The sequence below is a fragment of the Ambystoma mexicanum genome, chromosome 8 (genome assembly GCF_040938575.1).
Source record: "Ambystoma mexicanum isolate Mex_15411 chromosome 8, UKY_AmexF1_1, whole genome shotgun sequence".
Lineage (NCBI taxonomy): Eukaryota > Metazoa > Chordata > Amphibia > Caudata > Ambystomatidae > Ambystoma > Ambystoma mexicanum.
Genome location: NC_090929.1, coordinates 1,200,940,212 through 1,200,963,528, shown reverse-complemented (window position 1 = coordinate 1,200,963,528; position 23,317 = coordinate 1,200,940,212). Strand labels below are relative to the sequence as shown.

General features: G+C 42.3%; 1 protein-coding gene across 4 annotated transcripts in view; it reads right to left on the bottom strand.

The window, feature by feature from the left end:
- PRKG1 (protein kinase cGMP-dependent 1) overlaps positions 1 to 23,317 on the bottom strand; it is a 2,834,149-nt gene that overhangs the window by 2,126,846 nt on the left and 683,986 nt on the right. For all 4 annotated transcript variants that reach the window (XM_069611305.1, XM_069611306.1, XM_069611303.1 and 1 more), the window contains exon 2: positions 11,462 to 11,628. In XM_069611305.1, the coding sequence (XP_069467406.1) occupies positions 11,462 to 11,628 (167 nt within the window). The remainder of the gene's footprint in view (positions 1 to 11,461; positions 11,629 to 23,317) is intronic.

Sequence of the window (23,317 nt, the reverse complement as noted above, 5' to 3'; positions counted from 1 at the left end):
CACACATGTCAAGTCACTACCTAATGATAGCGTTGAGACGCGTGGGGCCGCGGGGGCATGGCCAATTTATAGAACGTGCCGTGTGCGACGTGAAGGCTGGTGCGAGGCAAGTCACTTGGCACGGCCATGTTGGGAGTAACAAAGAATACAAGCCCCGTCGCGATAAGGACCAGGAAGTCCAGAATGGGCAAGTTCTATGGGTCATGACAGCAAGCAAAAACAAATGCAGTTTTTGGCCTACTCCCATTCATTTACTCAGAGAAAAAGTCCACATTGCTGCCCAGTGGACAGCAAAAAACGATGGACGGAATTGGAGCAGGTATGGAAAAACGTGGGCACGAAGCATTGACTTTATTTCTGGGTGGGTTCTGTGGTTATTCTGTCCAGTAGTTGTTAAAATATTTGGCATAGGAGGGGCTGCCCCATCTCCCACAATGATAGTTATATTTCCCATAGTGCTTCGCAGCAGAAGGTCTTTTCATAAATGAAAAAGCAGCCTTTTTTGTGTTTGATGCAAGAGATACCTGGGGTTATTTCCGAAATAACCGGTGTTAGCCGAAAGCAAAAAGTGGAAAAATGCCAATTGGAGGAGGAAAAAGAATGATATGGCATCAGGCTAGAGGTGGCGAGGGTCACGAGGACACCATGTGAAATTGGAGGCTTTGGGGAGGCTGGGGACAAAGTTTAGAGCTCAAACATTTTTCTCATAGCCAGGGTTATTTCCACATTACTGGCGTTATAGTAGAAAACGGTATTGAGAATGAAAGTTTGTCACATGAATACTGATGGTTATTTCATGAATAACAGTGGTTGTTTTATGAATAACTGAAGGCCATGGCTAGTGGGACCCAACTAACAAAGTCCTAGTGGTATGGCCAGGGCCAGAGGGCATGGTTAGTGGGCCTGTTTAAGAAACCTATTGAATAAAATGTAAAGTGGCCACGGTCGAACGCTGTGGCTACAGGCCATGGCTAGTGGGACTGGAAGAAAGCTATTGGGGCAACATGTAAAGGGGTCATGGCCAAAGGCTGGGGCTAATGGTCATTGGAGAAGGCCATGTCTAGTGAACCGGAAAGACTCTGGCCTCCACGCACTTACCATAACTAAAGAACACTACTTCCTGGTTCTGGATGATGATTAGAGGTGGTCTTTAGTACTCTGGCTTTTTGACATGTGCACAGTGGTAAGCGGTCAAAAGCCTGAATACCGGCATATTGTTTGGTGCTAGTCCACTGATCTTGTGCATAAAATACTGCTCAGTGAAACAGTTTATTCTTCCCTGTTTATGAGTGGAATTCCACCCATTTTTTCAGAGTGCAGCAGGGGTTAGTGCCTAATCTAAAATGACTCCACTTTGTTAAATTCATGTGGTCCAAGCATTTGACTTTGGTCTGCATTGAGTAATCCACTGTTCCCCAGTGCATTCCTAGGGACAGCACCAGCACTTTGTATGTGGCAGGTTTCAACTCATAACCAATTAATAGTGACTTTTCTAGAGCCCTTACTGTGGCCAAGTGGTGATGACGAAATATAATGGTCTGGACTTCTCTGTCTAGTTTGCTCCAATTGGATTTCGCGCTCAGATGTTTCACACCTACATGAGAGCTGTCAGATTGGCCTGGAGCTATAATGAGTAAAGGTCATGTTCTCAGGGATTTTGGTTCAATTGGCTTTGCCTAAATTGATATGTATTAAGTCTAGCTCCTATTCTATTGTGTTAATTGTTACAGCAGAGAACTTCTAATTGGAATGTATTCAGGCTTAATAGTCCTCAAGTTTTTACATATCTGCCTGTATGAAAAGAACACAGTTTTCAGAAAAGTGTATTCATCACTATCAATAGACAGTAGTACTCGTTTAACCCAGGCTCTGAACAAGTAACACTGCAAGTGTCATAGTAAGTTTATTTCAGCCTACAAAAAAATATGCTTTTTTAATATTATGCCAACTTAATAAGAACGATCTTCAAGTGTCTTGAACACCTTAACCCCTCAAATGGAAAACTGGCGTAACACATGTAAACAGCACTGTTCTCCCACGCCCACACACCTCAGACCCGTCTCTATATGAACTAATGAACAAATCAATAATGTGTGTTCCTCTATCGCTTCATGCAGATTCCTCCTGCTTCTCGGCACTGTTAGCATAGCAGTTATGGGCGCCCAATTCATAAGACGTTGTGAAGTGTAGGCTGCACCCATGTCCGAAACAAGCCTTCGCTCGAGACCCATCAGCCAGGCACTGGGCAGCAAGGCTTCACACCCCAGCACTCCATGTGGCCAGAGCAATGGCATTCTCTGCACTAACTACATTACATGTGATAAATAATGGCACTGTTCATGGTCCCTAGTGCCACACCAACACCGTTCAAGGTGTCTTATATGTCCAACACAAAGCTATGTTGCACCTCTTGAACAAGTCTACTAGCTATATCATGCTTTTCTTTAGTTGTTCTGCTTGAATATACTTTTGTATAATGTGTGTACAGAAAGGATGTATGTAAACTATTACCCTACTACTCTTACAAAAATATTGTGGAGATTTGGAATATCATAGGATTAAGGACTTTCAAATGTAAGGTCATTTATTGAAATAACACACGTGAAAGTGACATAACTTGTGAGTCAGCATAAAAGGTACATAAACACCGACTGTGAGCAATTAACCTCTGTTTATGTCCAGCAGTGGGTTGCTTCTGGTAGGATTATCCGGATGCCCCATACCTCTACTAGATGAAACAGCTATTCAAATAAATTCCAAGTATGTGTGTGGATCAGGATGTCCTAGGCCAGGGCGCGTGGGGACGGCTGCCCACCATCATACAGAGAAGTGCCTTTGCAGCAATTTGGTGTGAGTTTGAATTTTAAAAAAGGTATCATCTCCCTAGCGTAGCCGATCAATCAATGAATACATAAATGCAATTTAAATAAGGAAAATAACTAACCTTATCTTTTATATTAGGACAATGCACAGAACGCGATGATCAACCTCAACAGGTCCACTTTTGTGTGGTTCTGTAAGAGGAGATTGTTTGATCATTATCACATCTTAATCAATATCCAGTTCCCTTTGTCTCCTAACAGTGGCACTGAAATGTAGCCTAGGACAGCGGCAATGTTCTCTCAACCCCAACCCTCCTAACATCTACATGCTCACACATATACATCTGCAAGCAGATGTGGCGATGTGGTGGATTCAATCGTATTTGCCAGGTGTCAACTCTTGCATAGTTGGTACTCAGGTCCTTAATTTTAAGACAAGGACATCAAGGCACGTTCGTGATTATTTAAATCAAATGCTTGAGTACTATCTTCTGGGCTTCAGCATGGCTCCCCATTGTGGGCTAGTTTCAATGTCATCTACACCTCACCTCCTTCGGTGCGTGTTACCCTTATTTTAGGGGATTACCAATACTTCATTTAGAGATTGCACTGCTCGACATAGCTGTAAAATGATCATCCTTATTAATCCTGGTCCTCGATGAAAGTCTTAATGAAATAAAATAATAGGCGACAGACAATTAGCTACAGAAGAATGCACATAGTGAGGTTATTCTTTATGAGTCAAGAAAAGATTCAACTGAAAGAAGGGAAACTGAACCCTTTATTATTTGTTTTAGATCATTTGTTGCAGTGAAATACCTAGCAAAACGTATATGTCACTTAATGGAGAGGTTAACTCTATGGTTTAATCAGTCCGCGTCCAACGTCACTCACTGAAGCCCAGCTTTCTCCATACTGCAGTGCAGGGTTATGGGCCAGCAATTAACCTTTGGTTAGTGCTCTGCAATGATCTACGTGCAGGCAATTCTTGAGGCTTGAACATCTGGCTCCAGGCAGCCCCAACTGAGGTGGTAAGTCTAGCAGCAGGACTACATGAAAGAGACAATGGCCCTCCTGTGGCAATCACTATACTAGGTATGCGTTTCAATTAGAACCACATTTGCGTACACCTCTCTTACTCCCAAGCCAAACGTTAAAGAGTTATCCCTCCCTACTCACGTGGATCCTCTAGTCAGGCCTAATAGGGATTCAGAGAACAAGCACCAATGCATTGTAACAAGCAACCATCTGATCTTTCGGACATTGGATCACAGGTAAGGCACTGCATGTTTGAGATAAAAGGAGACATGTCAGAGATGAGCTTGCTTTGGGAAAGGAAGGTGTGGAAATATATCATTTAATTGTCTTCAGAGATTACCAGTGGCCCAAAAGACATGATCCAGTAACGGGATAACTCAGAATCAATTCACCTGGTCATGTCCTACCACGGCTATACAGTGGAGAGCTTTCTCTACAGTTTGACACACCCGCAGCAGCATGTTGTTGGGGGGATCCCAGATTAAGGCACACACCCACCCTCTAATTCTTTTGCAAAGCACTACATTGAAAAGAGGGTTCCCAGACACAAACAAAGCTGTATGTAGCTGTTTAACTTGCTGCAGTCCCTGGTGAGTCCTTCAGCCAATGATGTTCTCCCCAAAAACAGATTTACTTCTAACATAGCACAGTTGAATGTGCTTTTACATGGGGATTCCTAAAATACATACACACCAATGCATGCTGTTTTCTCCAACGCAATCCTAAGCGTGGTCTTCGGATGACTGGTGCAAGTCTACTTTTCTGAAACAGGGGCAGACAATCTGCAGCTCACCAGATGCTTTGGACCACAACTCCCATCAGGCAGAGGCAGAACTGTCAAGGGTAAGGTAGCATGGAAGCAGGGCTCAAGTCTAGGGTACACGCGAGTAGATGGCGTCCACGCACCGCGTCCCCATGGGTATTTTAGAGGCTGTGTGTAAATTAAGACACACAGAATGTTTTCTTTGAATGCAAGCATTTGCTGCGATGCTTGGGACTGCCGGGAACTTCACCACTGCACTGGATAAGCTGATGAAAAATAGCACATTACTAAAGTTGAAAGGTCACGTTTCGGGACTGCATGTTCTAGGGCAAACTCGGTTATTGGTTCCTGGAGTTTAAGACATGCACAGCCTTTAACGTTTTGAAAACACCAATAGAAGAACATAGCATCTCTTGGTTTTGTGTGCGTGCTGATTTTATAAAAAGTAAATACCATTCGTCCTGTGTAATTTGTATGGTTATACAAAGCAATTGAATAACACGTGCAGATTTCACCTTTATATGCTAATTTCAGGTGATGTCATATCCCACTGTCTATGTTACTGTGTCCACCTCGCCCCCACACTTTTATGTTTAGGACTTGACCCCTGCATGGAAGTCACAGGCCAAAACATAGAGTGATCCATAGCTTGCATATCCTTACTCTACAGATTGAGTTTGTAACTCTGCTTACTCCATCATAGCAACAGGCAAAGGATCGAACTCATCAAGGTAAAGGTCCTACCAGCAAAGTAATCGACTTTACCCCCACTGTAAATGCCAGTATAAAGCAACAACACCGACACATGGCAGCATAGTAGGCATTGTGTATGTTGTACTCATACAACTCAATGGGGGAATGCCACCGAGTCTCGTCAGCAGCAGTTGCAACATTGATCATGTTCACCCTGGCAGAGGGGCAATATTTGCTGATTGCAGGTGCATTCCGATTACCACTGCTGACGGTGCACTCTATAGAGGTCTTATCTGGAGTTGTCCTCAAACGTACAGTGTTGCTGAGCTATGCATTAAGTTTCCATGATGAAATCCGCGGTGTCCTCGGGCTCCTAGAAGCCCTGGCAGTGCCTAGGATCTGGCACTACTGAAAAACAAAGGAGGCAGAGCGGGGCACCTTTGCACTCTGACCTAGCCTAGGTATCACACCCGGCCCTGCACCTGCAGGAAAGGCACCCAGCATTAGCGAATGTGTGGTGCGGAACTTAAAAAATGATAAGGGTAACATTTACATGTGACATCTAACGGAATAGCTGGGTTATTCTTGTCACTTGAATAGAAGGCTGGTAACCAGGCAACCGATTCACACACTGTTTGATGTGCAGGATATTCCTGTAACAAGCATCTCTGAAGGCAGGCGTCCCACACACTTCCAGCAAAACTTAAAAACTGCACCGAGGGCAGCTTATATCAACTTGCCATGGGAAAATGAACCGCAGGCATCGCGGCAGACACCCTTGATGCGAAAAAGACGCCAATCCTGCTCACACTATGTTATGCAATACTTACTACACAACACACCGATGGGTCCCACGTTAAGAATCAAATGCACTGTAAAGATGCAAAGCAAATAATGGACGGTATTATGCCAATCCAATGCGCTGTATTAACCGTCTTATCTTGACGTGTGTAACCCATCCAGTCTCCAGCTTTACCATTAGTTACTCAGCTCTGTTGAGTGTCTGTTCCATACAGTTTCCAATTCATCTGGCACGTGTGACACTGTCACGCGCGCTCGGGGGTGGAACCTTGTGCTTATCACATTTTGCACGAACCAAACACTGGCTCTTCTTTTAGGCATGCAACAATGTTAATAGTGAATTAATTTCTGATTAATCAATACAAATTGAGCCTCTCCTCATGCCTCTATAAGTCCACTTGACATAACATTACATGCTGTTGGTAAAAGCAAACATTTATCAGCAACAGTGCAAATTATCGAAGGCGAATACTGTGTTCATTGCCAGCCCGTATCACAAGGCTCTTGGCCTGACCGGAAATAGCCAGTCCTTTTGCGCCTAGCGTGATTGTACGTGGTCGTGAAATGCACTACTATCCGCCAGCGTTGCTTTACGTCTCTGAGCACGCACACTGCCCTTGTCACATGATCCGCCTCCTGTCAAACCCATTCTGAGCAGATGCCGTGTGTGCATGACAAGCAGCCATCTCTAGGGCTGCTCTTTAATATTTCATCTTTTGCCAAGCATGCCTCATATTACAGATATGAAACAATCATGCCAATGGTAGAGCAATTGCGTGTGTGTATGTATATACATTTACTGGAAACATACAACATGAGCATATGAAAGATAGCTTGGGAACACATGAACAGGTGTCTACAGCAATGGGTCACACCGCCATAAAATGACTCTATTTCTAACATGGTAACATGCATAAAACCACTACCCCCCCCCCCCCCGCCCCAACTACATTCTAGATCTCTGTATGGATTTCATAATGGCACCCGGGTGGTTACAGGCGAGGCCGGGGCTGAGGTGGCTAGGGGAACAGGTAAAGGGGAGATCCAGAGGAAGAGAAGCAGAGTTGAGTGAAGAGTGATCGGCGAGATGTTCTTTAAAGAGTTGGATATTCTGGTCCTCCCTGTATTGTAGGATTGAGGGGGCAATTCTGATTGGCATTGGTTACAGAGGAAAGGTTCACAGGGGGACAATGCCTGTTTTTATTCTCCATCTTAAAGTGTTTGTTTTGCTTTTTGTTTCCATTCTTTTTTCGTGTTGTTGCTTCTCATTGTGTGTGGCTCTGTAAATATTGAATGTCTGGAGTGGTGTTTTGGTTGTGAGTGCACTGCAAGTAAGTGATGCAAGCCGTACTGAACACAAGTACTGAAATGGGTCTCCATCGTAGCTCCTTGAGGATGGGGGGGATGTGGCTACATTTACTTAGCCCCACAATGCGACATGGAGCAGCTTGTGACATGGCTTTTCAAGGTGCCAAGGTGCCATCTGGGATTACAGCAAGTCTACAACTGCCACCATTCAAGTGTGAAAAGGCCAGGCCTCGGATAGCCATTTTGAAACTCGGTGGCAGGATGAAGGGCTTAACTTTGTGGCAGAGCACCAGCTGCCACCTCGCTCTTTGGGTCTGCTTGGTGATGTGTCTTTTGAATGAGAGGTCATATTTGATGGCAAAGCAGAAATAGTCTGCACTGGGTGAGAAATGAGTTGTGAATGTGTTAAACCAATTCTAGACCTGGGCATGTTTGTTAGAGTTTCTTAGACAAATTAATTCTGTTTTTTCTGGCTTGAGATTCAAGTAAGCATTCCACATTTTAAGAGAAGGAATTTGGTCTTGTTGGCCGGAGATTCAAGTAAGTTCTTAATAACCATATGTGGATGCAAAGCAGGCAGTCACTGAGTAAATTGATCTACACACTTGTGAGGAATTCGACCATCCAAATAGTGGGCATGTGCTCCCCTGGGCTTTTTTAAAATGGTTAATTAAATGGAATGGTGGTAGACCAACCTCAGGAAAATGTGTGGGGCTAATTCACACGCATTTTCCTATGCTCACACCACAACAAATGCATAGGCCTGTGTACTCTGGGTGGACACAGCCTACAGGCACAGTTCTCCCCTGTCATACGTAGTTGGAATGTGACAGCCAGGAGTGCACAATGTCGTATCCAGGAAGGGGGGTCGGGAGGTCCACCCTTCCCCCTGCCATGGTCAGCCTGATTCACTGACAAAGGCGCCATGGAAACACCCAACTCTTTTGTTAGGCCCTGCAACTGGTGGCAGTGATTAACATACCAGAGGGTACTTCAAACAGGCCCAGATGGGGCCTGGCTTCAGAGGTTAATGAAGGAGACAGGAAACCCAGGCACCTTTAAAAAGTAACTGACAACCTAAAGCCAGCTCCCGCCCTTACTATCAATGCAGTGAACTGTCATGTCTGGGACTGTTATTTACAGTAGGCCACCCTGCTTTGGGGACCCCATTCATAAGGTACGAGAATGTGGTTTGCAGGAGCCAGAGAGTCTGGTCTTACCACAGCTTCAAGGTACACCTGCTGCTTTAGCAGGGACCAGAAAGGGAGGACCATTAACCAGAGAAACTCTTTGAACACAACACACAGGAAGATGGGTGGCACTTAGTAGCACAAGAGAGTGAGCCCAGAGCTCTTTCTGTTGAGAAAAGTGTTCAGCCATTTTAGTTCTGCAGGAAACCTTGTTCTTGTTTTCACCCCTGAACCTTTCCTGTTGCAAAGCACTCTGATTATGACCTCACGGTGATTGATGGTAGAGACTCCAGGATTGGTTTATTAAGGCAAACTTAGCCTACAACAATCTTTGTGGCCCACTTAGCTTTAAAATTGAGCAGAGGCTCTCTTTTGGCAGATCATCTGAAGACTTCACAAGAAGTAAGAAAGAAGTACCCAATCTTTGACCCTGGCTGAAAGTACAGTCTGCCTTACATCTTCTTAAGTGAAGAAGGTCGGGAAATCCAAATAAGCAAGCAATATCCCTCCTGTAAATATCTGCCAGGGAACAGAGGGAGATACATAACTCAGAGGACACCCCAGAACCGGTACACAGCCACCACGCAGCGTGCCCTGATAGGCTCTGCAGCAAGCTTCCTGGATAGGAAGTGCCAGAAGGTCTCTGAACCTACAACCAAGGACAAGGCAGCTGCCTGCAACCCACTCCACAGCTGTAGGCCATCCACCTTAAAAGACGACACAAGCCCATTGAAGAAGCTGTGAGAAGTACCTCAATGAGCATCTACCGACATCGGCCTTAAAGGTCATTTTCGAGCCAGTCGAGTTCCTCAATCTACAACTGACAGCAATGCTGACCATTGTCAAGCCGCGTCACTTAAGGACATCTGAATCATCTCGACCAGTGCTTCAGAACCACCGATTAGCACTGAGACAACAATTTGTCACCCTGACCCTAAACAGCCATGTGGGCCACCCTGCAGCCGTTTGCCCAGCTTTGCTTGCTGAACCGTCTTGCCACCTGATACCTGCAGCTGCCGTCTCAAACTCTGCCACAGAAGCTTGCAAAGTGTGCTGTAGCCAACTTGATCCTGTTCAGAAACCAGAACACTTACAGCACAAGGGACATTGTGGTTCTGTCCCCATGGCTCTTCCCACAAGGCCTATAGAGACATATTAAGACCCACTGCTCCCTTTGTGATGAAGCCAAGAAACCTTAAACTGTAGTGGTTATTATCCAAACCGACTACCCTCCTGTCAGTATCCAGAGTGCATCCCTTTTCCTTCTTTGAAACTGTCAGTCCTCTGCATTCCTTTAGAGGGTGGGTTGTATTTAGTAGTGTTGTTAGATTGTCTGTTGTGATTAATAAAGTAGATATTTTTAATACAACCTTGACTGGACACTCCTTTTATCATTGGGTAATAATTGTATTTTCACTGTTTTGCAACTAACCAATGATCCACAACCTTTCAGAGATAAGCCTGCCATTCTGTCCACGTTACCAAAATTGGACAAGGAGGTTTATAATTTGCTTGTTATTCCAATCTGTTCAGATCACTTCTGGTGTATTAGAGGTGTGAGGCTGATTGATGGTTTAGAAACCGATATTCACCAGGAACAATGGTACCCTAGAAGGTGATTGGTTACTTAATTACATAACAATAAATTGTTCCCCAGAGGTTCCAAGTAGACATAGAAGAGGATAGAGTGGACATTATGGGGTCTTGTGGAATTGTGCACATCACTGGCTGGCACTGGGATCTTCTGGAGCCCTTCTGGACAGGCTGCTGTCTGTTGGAGAACCAGAAGGTTCTCTCATTAAAATGAAGAAAGAGAAAATCATCTGTGTTCCTCACTTGTATTCAGTAGAGACTGGATTTAGACAGGCATGCTGAAGAAACAAGGGTGTGTCCAGAAAAAATCATTTTACATTTTGGGGAGGTAGCGAGAGGTGGCTGTGAAATAAAAGGTAACTAGAACAGGTTGCAATATAATTTGGATTCAGATAGTGTTTCTGTGATCATAAAGATGTTTGTCTAAGCACATCATGAATATTATCGGCAGTTCTACAGACAGTAATTTGATTGACTATTTTTCTTGAAGCACTTAAAAAGGTACATTGTAAAGGGTGAGGATCTAGAACAAATTTGACCACAATGAAAACAGAAAGATTGTTCAGCGGTGTAGGCCAGTGCTGTAGACCCATGGACATATCTATACATAATCATTCAGCTTTCAGTTCCATGTTACATGCCAAATCCCAATTTGTATTGGCAACAGAATCCCGTAAGCCTCTCCATCACTGACTATCACTTCCCTTCATCAATTCATTTCTAATGTCCAATAAACGTCCTCGACCTAGACCCACCAAGTAATCAGTTGTACTTTGCTGACAAAATTTGCAAACGCTTTCTGAGACTATTGACATCCCTCTCATTTAACTCAGAAATGATAAAATCCATAGTCCAATTTGAAACAAGTTTTCGGCATTTGGACAAAACCTCGAGGGTTCTCCTTTATAACATATTTTCATCATCAGCAAAGCTGTGAACACGGCATTACTCAGTAATACAGAGCATCCTGACTCTGACCAAACTTATTAATTGTGCTGCCAGGTAAATATTGAGTTTTGCCGTGCCCGAGTCAATGTTGTCTCTTAGGTCAATATCTCTTGATGTTCATTTCAACACCGTTCAATATCTGTTTCTCGCAATTTGTTGGCATCCTCTACCTAAGCAATGTTTCACTTAAACGCAATAAAAGGTTCTGCTACCTTCAAAACTACGTCTGCTCACTTGTGGTTTGTTTCTGAAGGGATTAGATGAATCAAAAATATGTAAAAAGCAGTCGGAGTTGGAGGACTTACCTTCCATGACATATACCAGGGACCCGACATCTCCCTCCTTGATGATGCAGCTGTCTTTCCCATATTCCACCGGGTACATACAATCCACAATCTCCTGGATCTGCGACAGCTCAAGATTCTTCATGAAGTCATTGTCAAGGATCGCTTCCTTTATTAAATCCTTAGACCTGTGGAAAAGAGAGGGACTGTTTATCCTCAAGTCCAGCAAACGCCTTTATTAACAGTGCGTGCCGCGCAATGCATCCTCGCCGCACGCTGCTGCTCTATGGAAAGGTGCCCAGAGTCTCATACTTTTCTAAACAATCTGGAAAAAGACACTTTACCTGAAGTATTAATGATTACCAAACCAATCATGTTCAACTCTCAGCTAATGCTTTATGCCTCAAATCAAAAGGACGTCATTGCAAAAAGTTACAAATACGCTATAGTTTTATCACACGTATCCTTTATTAAATGTAACTGGGACATCATTCACAATCGTTACACGCCCTGACGCTTGCGAGCTGCTGGCGCTATATAAACAAATAAATAAATAAAATACCATACAAGATCTAAAAAAAAACGTGTGTGCATTGCATATGAATTGGTTGTATTTCCCTTTGCGATAGGTGCAATTTCAGATAGCGCTTTAATTTTCACCGCAGAGAATAGGATATGTAATACTGCGATGGAATGTTTCCTTGGCTCAAAACCAATTCATACCAAATTATGTTCTGTAAGAGAGAACATGGCTATTTCAGTCACTATGTTTATTCATTAGTGTTTGTTTCTATTCAATGTGTTTTTAATATATGCAGAATTGCTTGTGTCATGCTGTTAGCAGTGGCGGGCTTGTGATCTTGTTGTCTGCAACTGCATCCAGAGATTACACTGGCGGTGCCAGCCAGACTAAACAGTCAACCATTTGCTCAGCTGCTGCTAGGGAGCAAACTTTCAACAAACATTGAACAATTGCCTCTGGAAGACTTTACAGTTGGCTGCTAGTCTGCTTCCATCACTGGTGTTATTGTGCAGGATGATAACACACAATTAGTTGCAAGTTAAAGAAACTATTTAAGTAAAGCAGTGGATCGGTAGTACTCGATGTAGCTTTAGCTCTTCCACAGAGCTATTGCTGTGGGGTACAAAAAAAGGGACCGTTTGGCCATTGAGTGACACCTAGTAAACGTCATTCATCATTTTATGTACATAAGCTTACTGGTTGCAGTGAACATTTGTTTGTAAGAGTGTGCTCTTTTTCCTGAACTCCATATGCCTGTGTGGCCTGTTTCCCACGCATCACAATGAGAGTGGGGATGGCAAAGCATGCAGCATTCATGGTAACAGTACAGAGAGCACTGTACGCTTGACAGTTACAAACGCTTACGTCACCCTGTACTTAAGTCTTTTTTTTTCTCCCTGTCCGTGACAATCCCCCACTCAAGAAAATGTCAAAGCAGGAGTGGTTAGCAGGAAAAACTGCACCACCACACCACATCAGCCCACTTGCTTTGCCAATGCACCGTGGAAAGAATAACTTATATGTTGTCTGCTTTACAAAATTCAGCAGAAATGGAAATGAGTGGGTTGTGATAATGTAGTTAAGACTGAAATGCAGGCTGCTCGGAAGTTGCCTGGTGTGTCTTGGGGAGAGTTTCACATTGGGCCCGCAGATAACAAGTTGGGGACCCGGAGAAGAGAAGGGAAACAGAGGAAGAGGAACTCCTAGCCAGACTGCAGAAGCCAACACACTCAGCTTCACAGATGATCAGATTTCAGAAATGATGAGATGTCCTTCAAAGTTTAATCCCACCAGGACAGATCGACCCTCAATGTCCCTGGCATCGGCAGATGATCTGCTGAAATTTAAAAACAATTGCTTCCAGGCGGAGCTGTACGGGCACTTCCTGCCGGAGTACCTTAGAGCCAACACCATTTCAATGGGACTCATTCCAAAGAATGAACCTGTGCTTTTTCTCGACGGCTTGCAATACAAAACGAATTTCAAACAAATTGCTACCAAATGCAGTAGAGACCTTACGGTCCTCACCATTGCAACAGCACAAAGAATTTCTGAAACAATTCAGAAAGGTCTTGACCTCGAAGCGAGGACGTTTAGTGACAGCAAAAGACGCAGAAGCTAAACTATGAGAGACCGACTCTCAATTTGATTCATTTAGGCTAGAGATACCAGAGAGTTCAAAATAAAAATCACATTTCCCTATCTTGCGGATAATTTCTCAGAAAACTGCAGCCAATCGAGAGACTTTTCTACATATGATAGATCCCGACCAGACATAGATGGGTCACTTTTTCTGACTCCTCCAGCTCTGACTTGAAAGGGAGAAACAGCTCAGGAATATGAGAATGATATGCAAGTCCCACAGAGGACACAACATAGACATTTTCTTAGGAGGTGGGGGCACCAAGGGATAGTTCTCGGGCCCTCTACTCCCAGGTAAAATATGGGCGTTGTGGTAATGAGGTTCTGGCCATGATGGAGATAGATCTCCAATTAAGCAAACCAGTGTTCAATCTTTCAGGGGTAGAACTGACACCATCTGAGGAAGGTTTAATGGCCAAAGGTCTTTCATGTGTGCCCAGCAACCCTACTAATTCGTGGTTCATGGCAGAATCAGATTTTCGGTAATTTTCCAGTAGGTTGAGACTTAAATCCTTTTTTTACCAACAATGGGCCTCATTACGACCCTGGCGGTACGGTATGAACGGTGCCGGTATGGCACTGGCGCCATCCATACCGTACCGCCTTATTCCGAGTTTCCCTCGCAGGACCCTGACGGGCTGTGCGGCACCCACGAGGGAAACTCGTGATTGCACCGGCACCGTTATCAACAGTGCCGGTGCAACCATGCTCCCCACCCCCATTCTGCCCTATGAGGCAGAATGGGGATTGGGAGCCCAGCATAAGCACCTCCCGCAAATGGGCAATTACCGGCCAATTCAACTCCTAATGGGCCGTTAAGTGCCCATTCGCGGGAGGCGGTGCCGGCAGCGAGCATGGCGGTAGCCGTGCCTGCTATACATGCAAGGCTACCACCATGCTTGTAATGAGGCGCAATGAACATAATGAACCAGTGAGTGACTCAAGCCTCAGGATAAACTGCATTTTTTGCCCCACGGAGAGCCAGACACCCAAAGAGCAGCTAACATTCAAGAAATGTTTACTACAAGAGCTCCAAAAGTTCTGAAATGGGAAACAAAACATACTCCGTTATCTCCCTAACCAAGAAGGGCAGCCCTCAATGCCCTGAGTGCTATTAGAGACCAGGTAAAAAGCCAGTGGATAAAGGGGGATGGATCGTGGTGTTCAAGCAGGCCCACTATCGCACCACGGTGCTGCACTTGCTGGAAAAAGCTGAGATTACACTTAATTGGATGATGAGCCGACCCCGAGCATCAAGCAGGAAATTCCCAACACTACAACATTTGGTCTACAATGGAATTAAATAACCCAACAAGAGTTTGAATTATTATATCATCTGCAGGGTAGGACACCCACATTTTACGCAATTCCCAAAATTCACAAGGATCAACAACGACCTCCAGGAAGACCTATAGTGTCTGGGTATAGCTCCATACTGGGGCCAGTTTTCAAATTCATTGATTACTTCCTCATGCCAGTTAGTGGCCTCAATGAATCATACTTGAGAGACTCATTGGCCACAATTCAATGTTTTGTGGGAGAGGCATTTAATTCAGGCGATGATATGCTATTAACAATAGAAATCACAGCTCTTTACATGAGCATAGTGCAAAAGCAACCAAATAAACTATAAACTATAAAAGCAACCAATTGAATGCATGACAAAAGTTTTGAGCAAACAAGACCGGCAGCAGAGTTCCGGTACAATTCATCCTAGAGTTAATGTCTATAGCTCTTACCAAAAACTATTTAATATTCAATAGCGTCTTCTGCCAACAAGTCTGTGGTACAGTAATGGCGTATTAATCATGACCTGGTTCAAAGAACTGTACATCTATACGCACAACAATAGGTTCTGTGACTTCCTCAATCTGCCCATACCACATAAGTATTGCACCACTGAATTCAGTCTGTACAAGAAAGCTACGGACCACAATACGATGTAGCACTACAGCAGTTTCCACCCCATCACACTGAAAGATAACCTACCTTATGGCCAATACCTCTGACTAATCCGGAACTGCCCTAATCTGGACAAATTCTATTTTCATGCCATCCAGTTGGGTGACTAATTAAGAGCAAGGGGTTATCCGAAAAAACTAATTTCAAAATCACATAAAAGATCCACCCGCAGCGAGACAGTACTCGAACCAAAGACTCATTCGAACATGGAGGACAGAATGATGTGCGCCACCACATATTGTCCTAATACTGCATAATTTTGCTGTTGATTAAAAAATGTTGGCCTCTTGTATGTTTGGTTCTACCTAACAAACCTCTACCTCGAATGGGCCAAAGGCAATCCAGCAACCTTAAAGAGTATTTCACTCATTCACAATTTCAAAGGCAAACAAGTAAACAAACGCTCTGGAATCTACGATCTATAGTATAATGGGTCACTATCCATGTGGCTCCTGTACAGTTTGTAGATTTACAAGGAAATACAAAACCTTTGAAGTGCTGGGCAAGAACTGGGAGACAAGCCATTTCTCCAACTGCAAAAGGTTGAATGTAATTTACTGCATGGAATACCTGTGTGGCAAACAATACATTGGACAGACCACTAGACCTGTGCAGAAAAAGAAAATAGAACACAGGTCCTGAATAAGGTGCAGAAAACTTGAAGAACCTGTGGTAACGCACTTCCGACATTCCCTGGATGACATTACCTGGTGGGTGGTGGATGTGGTTACATCTGGTGCCAATGTGAGCAGCACTCTGTCCCACAAAGAACTTTGGTGGATTTACACAACTCATTACCCCATCATTGACAGGAATGAAGAACTTCCATTTCACTAATACATAGACAGTCACTACAGTTGACTTATTTTTGAATGGTACATATGAATTCTAGTTATAGTGGTCTTGCACCCCACGTACATACAAGGTGTTACAATTCCTGTGCCGGACCTTCAGCAAACATAATATTTGCATTTTAAATAGTGCCAAGACCTGCCACATTCTCGCCCAGATATGAACAGTGTGGTGTCCAGTCATAATGTCGAATACAATAATTTCGAAAGTCAAAATGTCGAAAATATTTATCCGAAAATAAAAATGTCGAATTACAAAAATGTCGAATTTTTTTCGATTTTTTTTCGAATTAATGTTTAAATAAATAATTAATTAATTATAGTTTATAAAACATAATTTTTTTAAATGGTTAAAGGTATATCCATGGTGGGTGGGGGGATGGGGAGGAGGGGGGGGGGTTGGGGTAGGGGTTTGGGATGGGGTTTTTTAATAATTAATTATTTAATTAATGTTTTATTAAATACTTTTTTAAAAAAATTAAAGGTATATCCATGGGGGGTGCTGGGGGGGATGGGGAGGAGGGGAGGGTTGGGGTAGGGGTTTGGGATGGGGGGTTTGGGTTGGACCCCCCCAATAAAAAACGTTAGTATGTGTGACATTTTACATAGTTATTTTAACATTGGTTTTTCTATTTTTTTTTCGACATTTTATTTTCGAATTAATGACTTTTTCTATTATATGTATGTGTTTTCGACATTTTTGAATTCGACATTATTTTTTCGACATTATGTCTATAAACCGACATCTGGAGGATTATTCTCCGCAGTATGCTGTCTCTTCACACCCGACATTAGGCACACCGAGTAGCTACTTAAAAACTAGAGCACAGTCTATCCTTTATTCCCCACCAGGACTTATTTTTCCAATTACGTGACTAGGCTACAGAGCCCAGTGCTGACTCCCATCAGTGAGAGACGAGCAGGAAGCAGCAACGAGTAAGTACGGTTGGAGCCTCATTTGACCACCGTCAGCCCAGGTTCCAGTAAACATGTTGCCTAATATTAGCATTTCATGCTGCTCCGTAAGGCAATGGGTCTACTGAAAACCTCATCACAAATGCAACGTATAGTAAAATAAATGTATTGCTCTTCCACTGAGACACTTTCACAGTCCTACAAACAGAGCTGATGGCACAGTGATCACCCTCCACTTCCAATCAAGACGTGTATACACAGTGCCTAACATCGCTCACCCCTTTACCCACGTAAAACCAGGTATGGAGGGGCAAGATGACAGGAGATTCCATGAACCTCGATAGGGAGTAAGATATATAGATATCTATGTGTTTGTGTTGCAGGTCTTTCCACACCACCAGGGTGGACCTTTCTTTATGTTTTTGTTATGAAGCAAAAAGTGAAAAGCTACCCCTCCCTAAGACCTCCAGTTCTAGTCATGAATCCATTTACAGGGCAGATATAGCATTACAAATGCACCACACCTTTATGTTTTTCTTCGTGCAGATCATGCATTTATACTTTTTACGCACTCTCTATCTTTGGTCATATTAACAATACATATCATGACAAACATCAAAACATATATCAACATTTATACAATATAGGCTGAGGGTGTTCTCCAAAATGCCTCTAGTATGAGGTTAGAAAGTGCTTTCATTGCAATCAGGATATCATTATCGCTTTCAAATTTTGTTAAACTTTTTTCTGGGTGTACGTTAACAACCATGACGTTTTTATGTCTAGTCGGATTCAATGTCACAACACTTACCCATAACAAGAGAAAAGTCTATTTTATTTGCTAATGCTTGCATAGCAGAGCTTAAAGCACCGGGTGGCTACACACAGTTACACACAGTCGCCACTCTTCAACTTGTTACTTGGATGTTGTTTCAACAGTCGTGTCGACATGGAGTGTTTCGGCCCTTTTGGTACTGGTTCGCACTTCCAAGGGACCATACCATATGATGTTCTAGTGGGCCTTCATCAGGACGTGGGAGAGAGATTGATAGCACAATTTCAATCGGTATTCTACCCCCTTATGTACGTGAATCTGCTCAGATCGTGGGGACACAATTATATAATCTATTGGATGAATCCTCATTCCATCATTTTTTCTGTGGCGGTTGCTGCTAGAGCGATCTAGTTATTTAGGGCGTGGGATGCTTTTTTGTATTCTTTTGCTGGTCTCCTGTGGCATAACTGTCCGCTCGCTCTCTTTATGTTGACATCAAATCTTTAATTACCAGCCCTTACAATTGTCAGGGGCACACCACAGCCATTGTTACATGGTCAGTTGATGTATACACGTACCAAAAGAGATCAGACACCTAAGTAAAATTTCCATTCAACTAATGTTATGATAACATGTTTTTTTGTGCAGGGTCAATTTCACATGCAATTTGTCCTGAAGAAGGCGAGGAGAGATATATTTCACTGAAATATCTCTGTGTGTGGCAGACACACACCCTCATCTTTGAGGCTGGGGGAACATCATAACGTTTCAACCGTTACCTTTACTGACGTTGACCCCAAGTGCAGACCCAAATACCACACCAATGAACTATAAAATAGCTGTTTTTTTCATATACTCCAGGTTTCTAAATTACAGTACCCAATTGAAATATGTCCATACGTTTAGATTATTTTTGAAGCAAGGCATATGAGAATATATAATTTCGTAGTCCACTTTGTTTCTTTATAAAAAATTGATATGAAGTCGTGAAATAAGTCACGCAAGTTCTGCATGGTGTTTTTTTCAATTTATTTTTTGGCAGATATTGGGACAATTACCAATGAAAATTGTGTGTACAATGATTGAATTGTGTAATTTAATATTGTGCATTTTATGCACAAGTGTGGAGTGTATTGCAAACACGCACACACAAGTCACATTGGGGTTCTGGGGGTACCCTCCCTTTTTCTTTTCCTTTTCTCTGCACTTATGTCATGGTATACCTTTGATCACTTTCATATTAACAAGGTAACGCTTTGAGCAAAATGTTTTTGACTAAAATGCTTAATTATAAACTATGTGTTCAGTGTATTTAACCATAAAAACTCCAAAATATTTTTTTAGTAATATGTATTCAGAAATAGCTTGATCCTAAATCAATAGCATGAATGCTAATTTTGACTGAAGAATAAGTATGTGAAACTAATGCGTCTGCGTGCAGCACCTTTACGTTTTTTTTGCAGGGAAATGCAGAGCATGACGGATATCGCACAGAGATGGAGCATAAATAAATACATGTTGTAGAAAGGCTGGTCAACCAAAAAGAGTATCAGGCGCACAGGGATGGCTCACATAGCAGGGTGGAGCATGAAGACAGCACACCAATGGATGCACTATGATGATACAGAGAGAAGTATGGGGCAGGGAAAATGATGGTGCGCAAGAAAAGTTGAACGATGAAAAACAACCTCATTCTTCTCGATGCCCCATCGTGATCCTTGACTGGGGAATGAATAGAAAATGGTGTTAGAAAAGGAGGCGTTTTTCAGATTTTTTTAAGGGAGTTGATTTTTATCAGTGTGGTGCACAAGATGCATGTTTCATAGCTGGGTCCTTCGAATGGGAAGGGTATACATACATTCCGCCATCAGCAAGGCTTGGAAATGTGTAGTGGTTAGATGGGAACCTGAGATATGCTGCTTTATTGCATTGTTGAATTATGTTTGACTTTTTCTTTGTAAGCATTATTTAGATAAGCTATCAGGTTAACCAAGTAATTAAAGGATTACAGTTAACTTTCTTTAGGGGTTGGGAGATGGGCTTCCATCACCTTTTTTTCTGGTTGCACTTCAATCTGCATTATTTTGTATCATTTGGATACATGACCCTTTTATTTTGGCAGGCGGAGATAAGAGGAAGCATTTTATTTGATAAGAAGCAGGAAACAATACATGTACTTGTTAATATTCATCCTTCTGTCCGAGGATGAAGGGAAGTAGGTATGGGAGCGAAAGCAGTGTTGGTGGGATTCTCTGGCCAGTGTCCTCAAGCAAAGGCAGATGCAGCCATTGAAGAGAAGCAGTGAAAGCGGCAATACTTGTGGAGCTCCACGTGAGACCTGGTGGAAGCTGAAAAGAGGAGCCTTGTTTTTGTCTCATTGAACGGTGGCAGAGGAAGTAGTGGCAGGTACCTCCTTACCTTGATTCTCCTATGTCCTCACTGAAGGCATTATCTCAGGTCTACTTGCACCATTAGCAGTCAAGATGTACCCTTCTTTATATTTCAAAGGCATCATTTCAGATTCCAAGGGCAGATGTTTCATTGTTATGTCTAGGGCATGAGGTGCACTGTGGATGTTGTTGTTAAGTAGGATAACTGCAAACAGAAAGCTCAACATCAAGAAATGACCCCATGTTTGATCTAAGAGATGAAAGTGACCTGCCTGAAAAAAGTTCAGGGCATTCACTTTCTGACAGACCTTTCTATAACATAGCTGTTCAACTAAGACATATGATAGATCTGTTATGATACTACTCATATAAGCCCCAGTGTGATGACATCACTGCAAAGCAAATGTCAGTTGCACAGGGAAGGCATAGCTCCTTTGAATGTATGCAGAGGTAATGTTGTTTCCCATGGGTCGTCTTAGAAATAGCCAACTGAGGCACTGCTTCATTTCAGGATGGGAATGGAATTGCTAGCTAATTACTGGGTTATGCATCTTCTTATCATTCTAAACAACAAGAACATGACCAGATGCCACTAATGGTGGTTTAAACCCTCCTTATCTCTCTGGATTGAGTGCTATGTCATAGTTTGATGGTGAATTGTACCCCAACAATGGACTTTGCGACAAGGAGAATGGTCTGTGATGCATTGAAGAGTAGTCAATATTCCTAAGTACACATTTCTATACCTCCACCTCCCTGCTCTCTAGGTCAAAACAACTATTTCCTTTTACCACTGTTTTGTAGATTTTATCCACACCAAATACTCATGACTCATATCAAAAGTACTTTATTTTAAAATGCATGCAAGGTTTTTCCAAATAAATACATTCTATTAAGAATGCTCACATCCGTTAAAATAAAACAGGTATAGGTTTCCACAGAATGCACACCGATGTAGAGCAATTAGTTTACTTGCAAGTAGTCAAAAGTACATATACCCGGAGTGCAGGGGTAGGGGTAGCATCCCTGGCACAAGGCTGAACAATATACAAATGGAAAAGTAAGAGTCCTAATCTTAAGGACCCTCATGCTCCCTGCCCACCACTATAGTGAAACAAGCCAACAATGTCAATACATGTTCAAATAATACAGAAGTAGGAGTAAAAAATACACCATAAGGTTTTTTTAACCAAAACAAAGGTTTATCCAAGTTCAGATTCAGAGCTATATGTGTTTCGGGTATACAACCTTCATCAGGAACAAATGATTTGGACCATAGTCCCAGAAACCTATATTCATCACCTACAAAATAAAATATTGAAAGAAATTGTCAATCATTAACTCAGTGTATCTATCAATGTATAAGTATGTCTATTCTGGAGACCCTCTCCCAGAGTAAAGGCTAGTAATTCACCTGGATTTTAAAGCCCAATTTTCAACTAAATTCTTCTTCTGAGAATTAAATTAAAGAGTACATTCTTCACTAGTAGTAAGGAGTCAGGTATTCAAAGTAGATGAACAGAAAAAACCACACAAAGGGGGGAATCAGTATAGGTGTCAAGGTTACCATTTCCGGTCTGAATGATACAGTCTCAGTATTAAAAGGCACTTGGCCTTAGCTCTAGATCCCAGGTACTCATGAGTAAAGAGCAGGTGTGTCTTCTAGTGATAGGGAATCACTTTAGTAGTATAAGTCCTGCAAAGGCAGATCTATAAAAGGGGTCTGTTCTGGGTGAGACAAAATAATAAAAATAATGATGATGACAATATGACCTAAAAAGTGGTTTACATGGATGTTCAGATTATATCTGGGTATCCAGTGCCAGCTTTGAATCTGAACTTGGATAAACCTTTGTTTTGATTTTTTTTTTAAACTATGACATATTTTTTATTCCTATTTCTGTATTTTGTTTTAAAATATGTATTGACATTGTTGGCTACAAATTGACTGTTTTCAGTATAGTGGTGTGCAGGGGACACGAGGGTCATTACGATTAGGACTCTTACTTTTCCATTTGTGACGTCCATTACAATGCGTGTTTCAATCGTTTGTTTCACGTTTCTTTTCTCGTTTATTTTCAGTTTTTGCATTGGCTCTATTGCCCAAGTATTTCCACTGTCATGGTAAACTGGCGTGCCTTTTAGCGGACTCCCTTTTTATGAGCATTCTGGCCTTGGATCTATGCGTCTGTAGACTCTTCTAGTTTTGAAATGAGTTGCCTATGGCTAGGCAGCTTAACAACAAGACTCATGTTTTCAATGCTGGCGTTTGGAAATGGGTTTTGAAAATTGGTTATTGCACATTAAAAATTGTATATATTTTAAATATTTTTAGTTAAAAAAAAGAAATCTAAGCATGAGTTCAAAAAAATCATGCACAGCTGTAAAAGATAAGACATGACAGTTAATTAGAAATGATGCACTTAACATTGAACTGAAGAACATAAAACAATAACTTCACTGCTAGGTGTAAAACACAGTAGGTAGAAGCCCAAAGAACAAAGATTATTTCAGTCATATTGTCTTTATAACACCCAATGCCTCAATCAGGCCTTCTTAGAAAAGACACATTTGCAAATGAAAAACTGATTTATAAGTGTTAGTCTCCTAATTGCCCATGACAAATAGATTTTCACCAAAAAGGTGAATTATTAGATGTTGAATGGATTTATTTGCTTTTATGTGTTTTCATACAAGGAGGGACATTTGTATTGCTGTTTTTGTGGGCAGGTTAGGAATTTGTGATTGCACCATAGTTTGACTGGTAACCAGTTGGTAATAAGAGACCATTTATAAGATAATGACATAATGAGATAATCG